Below are 8,063 nucleotides of genomic sequence, written 5' to 3' on the forward strand. Positions count from 1 at the left end.
AAATAAGTTAAAAGTTGTTTACCTATGATTTGGGGAAGAACCTTTCTTTGGAAAATCGCCCAAGAGAGCTTAGGGTTTGAAAGAGTTTGAAAAATGAAGGAAAGCCCGTCAAAAATCCCACTTACAGGTCTCAGATGTCGCAATTGCGATCAGAGGTTCACAATTGCGAACCCTTTGAAAATTTGCTGCCTTCGCAATTGCGAAGAAATTGTCGCATTTTCGACAGCTGGGGACTTACTGAGGTCTTCGCATTTGCGAAGAAATGCTCGCAAATGCGAGTAAGACTGGCCAGGGTTTATTTCGGAATTGCGATCAGCCCCTCGCAATTACCATTTTAGTAGACTTCGCAATTGCGATCCCTGATCTTGCAATTGCGAGATCAGAGGCAAATACCAGAACTGAAACCTGCAACAATTTTCCTAAGTCCAATTTCACTCCGTAGCCTATCGAAAACTCACCCGAGCCCTCGGGGCTCCAAACCAAACATGCACGCAAGTCTAAAAACATCATACGGACTTGCTCGTGCGATCAAATCATCAAAATAACATCAACAACTACGAATTTAGCACCAAAATTCATAAAATCCTCAAGAACATTGAAATTTCCATTTTCTCAACTAAAGGTCCGATTTATACAAAACCAATTCCGATTCTTACCAAATTTCACAGATTCGACTTATTTATTATTTAAAACCTGTACCGGGCTCCAGAACCAAAATACGGGCCCGATACCATCAAGAACACGCATCATTTCATTTAAAAAAGCCTTTATATTTTCCAACAAATAATTTTCTTTAAAAATTCTTTTCTCGGGCTAGGGACCTCGGAATTCGATTTCGGGCATACGCCCAAGTCCCATATCTTACTACGGACCCTACGGGACCGTCGGGTCACGAGTCCGGATCCGCTTACCAAGAATGTTGACCAAAGTCAACTTTAACCAATTTTAAAGGCCAATTTCATTATTTTTCTAAAATTTCACATAAAAGCATTTCGGAAATGCGCCTGGACTGCGCACGCAAATCGAGGTGGGACAAAAAGAGGTTTTCAAGGCCTCGGAACACAGTTTTGACTTCTAAAACAAGAGATGACCTTTAGGGTCATCACAAAGAGGCTGTTTCTACGGCTTGAACCCGTGATCTTCTGGTCACATGACAGCAACTTTAACCAAAAAAAGAAAATTTAGCTAGACTATCTGAGCTGAACAAAAGAAAGATAAGAATAAAAGAAAACTGAAATAAGAGTAAATCGAATGAAGGTTGTCCTATTCTTGTGCCTTTGTTTATTAAACAAAATATCCACACAAAAAAAACAATATATATCAACTCTGCAAAAGCTCAAATGCTTTTACTAGAGTTCCTCTAAACCTATTTACATCAATTTTTACATCTTGTTGATCTAAATAAATCTTCCTATATGTAATCCATCCTTTAGGAGAAATCATATTACCAGGAGGATCCTTTAATACATGATGTTGAACTGGATATTGTTGAATTAAAGAACTCTCATTTACACTAATCTTGTAATCCAAATACTTCAATTTCATGTCCAAAGCTGGAATTCCAAAATCCACTTTAGACACCCATTCCATTCCTAACCCCACAATTTGTATAACAACTGCTTTTTCTGGCAAGAAAACCATATTAGTCAATCCAGCACCATGCACTCCCATTAACACATCAAATGAGTTCACTTTCTTTGCAACTTTAGCCAGATTTTCTCCTGTTTCTTCAACAACTACGTAGAATCCAATATTTCTAGCCATTGTAACAACCTCTTCTACGTTGGTAAAACGCCTCGTTTTACTTCTTGAAATAATAAGAAGTCGCGGTTTGATTTTCCTTCCTTGATCACCATTCTTTTTCAACTTCACCGCGGATTTTCTTTTCAAGGAATATGTACTTTTCAAGAATTTTGTGAAGTCACTCATAGAATAAGGAGATTCAGAAGTGTTAATACTGAATTCTTTATTGGCTTTTAAGCCAATAATCATATTTGGGAAACAAAGAACTTCTTTTTCCTTGTCAATATCAATAATCTCATACTTTGATAATCTTTGTAACACTGGTTTGTACTTGTTAATCCACCACGGCCTCATGTTAGTAATCAGAAACTGAACTTCATTGTTGAAATATCTCGACGTTTGGAATAGTGGAATTAACACATCCGTAAAATCATGGAAGTGATTTCCTGCATATCCTTTAGTTGAAAAAACAATAGCAGGAACTGTATAATTTCTACTGCAACCTGGAATTTCTTGAGAAATATTACTATAAATCTTTTTGACTGTTAAATTTGTGACACTGTCCATTGCTCTATTGTCACCTTTTCTAGCATATGGTCTTATACTCCAGGATTTATTCATTTCAGCTGCTAATTTATCAGTTGAAATAAAATAAATAGTTGATGAATTTCCATGAATTCTTATATCACCATTCATCTCACAGATATCAGCTCTTGGATGTGTGACATTGCAAATTGGTTTCTCTTCTTTTATTTCAACATCTGAAAGCAGATAATTTTGTATATGGTAAGATATTAAACAAATGTAAACTTGGTCATTTGCAAAAAAATTAAATGCTAGTATTAACTTGGTACTTACATGTTTTTTTGGGCTTATTACTGACTTCCTCTCTTATTGCTAGAATTTGTTGGCCACCACGAAGAGTTACCTTAACATTCACTGTCATACAAGGACATAACACTGTTAATAAGGGCAACTTTTAGTTTGCGGCTGAAACTATTTACATCCGATAGCCGCAAAAATATATAAAATTCGTATATTTTTTGTATATAACATACAAAAGTGTGTACAACAACAACATCAACACACTCTGTCTAATCCCACAAATGGGGTCTGGGGAAGGTAGTGCGTACACATACCTTACCTCTACCTGGTAAGGTAGAGAGGCCGTTTCTGGTAGACCCTCGGCTCAGAAATATATATATATACACACGACAAATATACATTTTTCGGCTATTATTTTGAGAGCGGCTATACGTTGTTGGACCATCTTTTACCAATTTGAGTATATATATCACATTATAATACCTTTCACATTAAGAATTTAACTTATATCCACTAACAATATGATGAAATCTTTACAAGGTGAATGAAATTTCATCTTACATAATACTTGATGTTTCAAGAGCTCATTATAAACGTCATAATATTAATAACAATTAGTAAACAAGCGCCATGCATATATAGAAAGTCATATAATTGTTAACGAACACTTAGATTTTGACTACAAAGGAAATGGAGAGGAAAAAAATGCAATTCACTCTGAGAAGGAAAAGAGAAAATACAATGAGCGTAAGATTTTCAAATTAAATTACTAAAAAGTAAATAAAATGACTTACCAACTTTAAAATGACGAAATTCAGGCTTGAAGAGAATGCAAAAGGTGGCTGCTATGATAAAACAACTAACAAATGCTCCAATTCCTAATTTCTTCTGCTCATGTTTACTGAAACTCCTCGCAAAGAAACTATCGTACTTCATTTTGCTAAAAATTGTAATATAAAAAGAGAAGCTTTGAAATGAAGAAGTGAGAAAATGCTAGTATTTGCAATTCTCAGAATATATAGAGGTCCAATATCTAAGTGACTAGCATGAAGTGTAGGAGGATTTAGAGTAATTGCTCTCCACGATTTGCATAAATTTAGGACATTTTTGTGAATTAAAAATTATGTTGTTGTTCTCTTTGAAAGAGATATAAAGGTTGACTACTACTTATATTAGACAGAATTTGTCACAAACTGTGTCTCTTTTAATAGCCATGTTTAAGAGGAGGATTTAGAAAGGCCGGCAACTTAATTACCACTTTACCAAATTTACTTGTTAAGTAAACATCATTAAGACTTTGTTCAGTTTTACCTTATGGGTAAATATTACCAAGATTAACATGCATTTATTCAAAAATTAGATGCGCTTTCATATTCTTATTTGGATAGAAATTACTTGTTCACTATATTAACAATAGCAAGAACTTATTAAATTTGCTTAATTGCTTCAACATGAACAAGTGGGTTTTAATGCACGATACGATTTTGGGTCATTATTTTCTATTAATGGAGTTAAGTTTGCACCTTTTTATGAAACTATATTACCCTCCCTACTCAAGTTTTACTATAATTACATTTTATATACACAATTATCATTTATGTACATTTTAAGGGAATTAATGATAATAATTAGTGTCCTAAAATTACTCTAACATATCTTCCACTCCCCCACGTTTCTCTCTCCACATCCCACCCCCTCCCCACGTATCTTGCACAAGAGAGCAGCAATTCCACCATTGACAACCATTAAAAGCTTTGAAGCTTTGAATTCGAATTTGGGTTTTCAAAAAACATTGTTTGTTTGAATTGGATGTTGTTGCAAAGAATTGAGAATTCTCTCTATGTCTCTCTCTATCTCTCAATCCCAAATTTCAATAATGTAAAGCAAAAGGAAAGAGAGCAGCAATTCCACCGTTGACAGCCATTAAAAAGCTTTGAAGCTTTAAATTCGAATTTGGGTTTTCAAAAATCATTATTTGTTTGGATTGGGTGTTGTTGCAAATAATTGGGAATATGGTTTGGAGTTTATATCTCAATTTTGAGGGTTTTGGTGAAGATTAGACTTGGTTTTGGCTGAATTGCAGATTGAAACTCGAAGAAGAAGAAGAAGAAGACATGACATACATTATACTGCAGAAATTGCAATAAAATTGTAGAAAAATTATATTCTGTTGTTTATATATTTTTCTTTTACTTATTTAACTATTGTATGAAAGTTGAACAACATTGTATAAAAATTATATTTAAGTTGTATGATATTGTAGTTGTATATAACTGAGCAGAAATAATGTATGAAAATTGTAGATAAGTTGTATAATATATAATTAGTTGTATGAAATTTATTTTTATTATGTATAAATCATATACAAAATATACAAAAGATATTGTATAAATTTTGTATTTAAGTTGTATGTTATTATAGTTGTATTTAACTGGGTAGAAATAATGTGTGAAAGTTGTAGCTAAATTGTATAATATATAATTAGTTGCATGAAATTTATTTTTACTATGTATAAATCAGATACAAAATATACAAAAGACATATTGTATAAATTTTGTATTTAAGTGGTATAATATTGTAGTTGTATATAACATTGTAGAAATAATGTATGAAAGTGTAGAAATAATGTATAACTGGTATGATTAAAGTTTTGATTTTTTTTTTTTTATAGTATTTGTTTTGGTTGATAAAGGGAAGCTTCCAATTTTGTGAGGTAACGTGGCTGACTGGCTAAGCCCATCCCTTTGCTCCTTTCCAGAATTTTAGATTTCGATCACCACTTGAATTTTAGATTTTTTGAGGAAAATATTTATGGAGAAGCAGGAAGAAGAGAAGTGAACAAAAATATCAAGGAAGCTGGTAGCTAACTGATCATTTTTTATTATAAACAATCCTTGAGCAGGATTAAATCAATAATAAATTTTTATTTCGTGGTCCTCGTTAGTACAATCATGGTTTCTCCTTCTCTGTCCATTTTTGCTCGTCAAAAATCAAAATGCAGAAAAATACTTAGCTTAGCTTCTGTTCACTATTGTAGAGCAAATATAGAAACTATGATTAAATCCAACTGCAATTCATATCAAGTTGATGAGGAAATCTGGTCTTGTCATTTGATGGTTTGATGTTTGGATTTAATTTATATATGAAAAGAAGAACTTAGAAGGAGGGACCATGTTTGTTATAACTTATAAGTAATTAATTGGTCGTATAATTATTTTGAGGAGTAACATTAAAAAATTCATTTGAGAAGATAAGAGGTGGTGGAGAATTCATATCTTGGCGTTCACTTCACTAGAATTTATCATCAGTTTGTCAATCAACTTTTCATTTTGGATTTAATTGTCGATGGTCAAGCTTTGTTCTTCATTAGTGTTCATATTTTTTACTTGATGCTTCCTATGGTGTACTCACCAGAAAGAATACCGATCTATGTATGCAGAGTTTGAATGGGTTTTCAAAATAATAAAGACTTTTAATTTTCTTAAAAAAAAAATTCCAATGCCGTGGAAGAAAACAGAAAAGTCTAAAGTTGTCAGTTTTGTGTTCGATTTAAGAGGAAAGAGAAGAGGAGAATAAAAAAAGGAAAGTGGTGTAACTAAATCCTTTAATTGAAGGCACTAATAATGGATTGGAAGCCTTTTAAGGTGGAATGTATATATTTTGTAAACAAAACTTGTGTAGGTGGGGTAATTTACTAAACATGAACATTTAGGGTAATAAAGTTTCTAATAGTGTATAGGAATGAAAAAGTCCCTTCCTAGAATAAGGTCTAACAATAAGCGCGCAAATTATGGAATGGATTCGATCAGCTTATTTTGAAAAGTGCTTTTGCTCAAAAGTATTTTTTTCAAAGTATTTTTGGTGAGAAGCAGTTTGTGTTTGGCTAATTAATTTAAAAAGGACTTCTGAGTAGCAATTAGTGTTTGGCAAAGCTTTTAAAAACTACTTCCAAGTATATTTTTCTTAAAAGTGTTTTTGGAGAGAAACAACTTTTTTTCTTTTTGCTTCTCCAAAAATGCTTCTACTTCTACTCAAAAGCACTTTTTTCTTCTTCTAAAAGTTTGGCCAAACACTTCAACTTGAAAAAAGAAGTGCTTTTGGCTTTAGAGAAGCTTGGCCAAATAGGCTGTTATTCTCCGATTTATGGTTGCATCTTTTAATTTTTTTTTTTCTTTCCCTAAAACTTTTATTTCTTTTTAATTACTACTTTCTGTACTTGACATAATGAACACTTGAGAGTGATTAGTGAAAATTAAGAATTCTAGTGTCACTACTAGAAATCCGGTAAATACCGAACAGAAACCGACCAACTTTGGTCGGTTATGCCCAATTACCGACCAAAATGCGATCAAATATGCTTGGACGGTATTTTGATGGTCGTTTTAATATACCGACCAAAGTTGGTCGGAAATTACCTACCGATGTTGGTCGGTAAATTAAATTAAAAAAAAAGATGTTGCAAAAAAAAAAAAAAAACGACCAAAGTTAGTTGGTATTTTAATTATGTAATCAAAAGATTCACCATCTGGGAATCGAACCGGGGTGTGTACTGTGGAAGGATACTATTCTACCACTAGACCATTGGTGTATTTTGTTTTAAGATTGTCTTTTATTTATTTATACTCTTTAATTGTATTTTCGCACGAAAATAACCGACCGAAATTGGTCGGTTTTATTAAAAAATAAAATTACCAACCAAAGTTGGTCGGTTTTTTAAAATGACCGGCCGAATTTACCGACCAAAGTTGGTTAGTTTTTTAATATTAATTTTTATTTATTTAACTGCAAAAACCGACCAAAGTTGGTCGGTTTCTTGAAAAATAAATTTCGCGGGACTCAACAATAGTTTCCCATATTTTTGGGCCAAAGAAAACAGGCCAAAGTTGGTCGGTTTCGTAAAAAAAAAGTAAAAATTAAAATATTTTGAAATTGATCGGTTTTTGGCCGATTTTTTTACCGACCAAAGTTGGTCGGTTTTTGCCGAATTTTTAGTAGTGTGTTTTGCCTAATCTATAGAAATAAAAGGTAAATGTCCTCAATTTGGTCAAAAATTAAAATTGGAATTACTTTATCGTATCATATGCATGTTTCTCTCAATAGATTGTAACTTGGAATATAATAAGTAGTATTTTGTCAAATCTTATAAATTAATGATGTGTGCAGATCCATTTAAAAGATTGGTTTGAGTGACATACCAATATTAACCACTACTAGAAGCGTGTTCTAATGCAAATGTCGGTTGTTAGCCAGATTGAGTTCGTCTCGGTTGAGTATATTGTAGATTCGTGGATATGTTGGGAAAAAAAAAGTTTGTGGAAATGTTTAGGACATGGACTAATTTTTTACAATTCAAAGCACAGAGCCATGAACTTGAATTCCAGTTGATGTCGGTTGATTTTCCTAATTTTTTGCTATGTTAAAAAAATAAAGTAGAGATAACGTTATGTATGTTATTGGCACTCCAAAGAGAGGGGTAAAAAAAAGAAATAAAAAGA

At 32.5% G+C, this 8,063-nt stretch overlaps 1 protein-coding gene across 1 annotated transcript; it reads right to left on the minus strand.

The window, feature by feature from the left end:
- LOC109224711 lies at positions 1,244 to 3,537 on the minus strand. Its single transcript, XM_019389238.1, has 3 exons — positions 3,363 to 3,537; positions 2,602 to 2,682; positions 1,244 to 2,504 (listed from the first exon to the last, which is right to left on the minus strand). Exons 1-3 carry the CDS (start codon positions 3,502 to 3,504, stop codon positions 1,321 to 1,323), a joined length of 1,407 nt encoding a protein of 468 aa, XP_019244783.1. The 5' UTR covers positions 3,505 to 3,537; the 3' UTR covers positions 1,244 to 1,320.

Source organism: Nicotiana attenuata, chromosome 3 (assembly GCF_001879085.1).
Source record: "Nicotiana attenuata strain UT chromosome 3, NIATTr2, whole genome shotgun sequence".
NCBI lineage: Eukaryota > Viridiplantae > Streptophyta > Magnoliopsida > Solanales > Solanaceae > Nicotiana > Nicotiana attenuata.

Bases quoted from the DNA above. Each gene is read 5' to 3' on its own strand.
- LOC109224711 (XM_019389238.1), bottom strand. From the start codon at position 3,504: ATGAAGTACGATAGTTTCTTTGCGAGGAGTTTCAGTAAACATGAGCAG. The intron at 2,683-3,362 runs GTAAGTCATTTT...CTTGTATGACAG, and splicing joins ATTTCGTCATTTTAAAGTTG to TGAATGTTAAGGTAACTCTT. The intron at 2,505-2,601 runs GTAAGTACCAAG...ATCTGCTTTCAG, and splicing joins TAATAAGCCCAAAAAAACAT to ATGTTGAAATAAAAGAAGAG.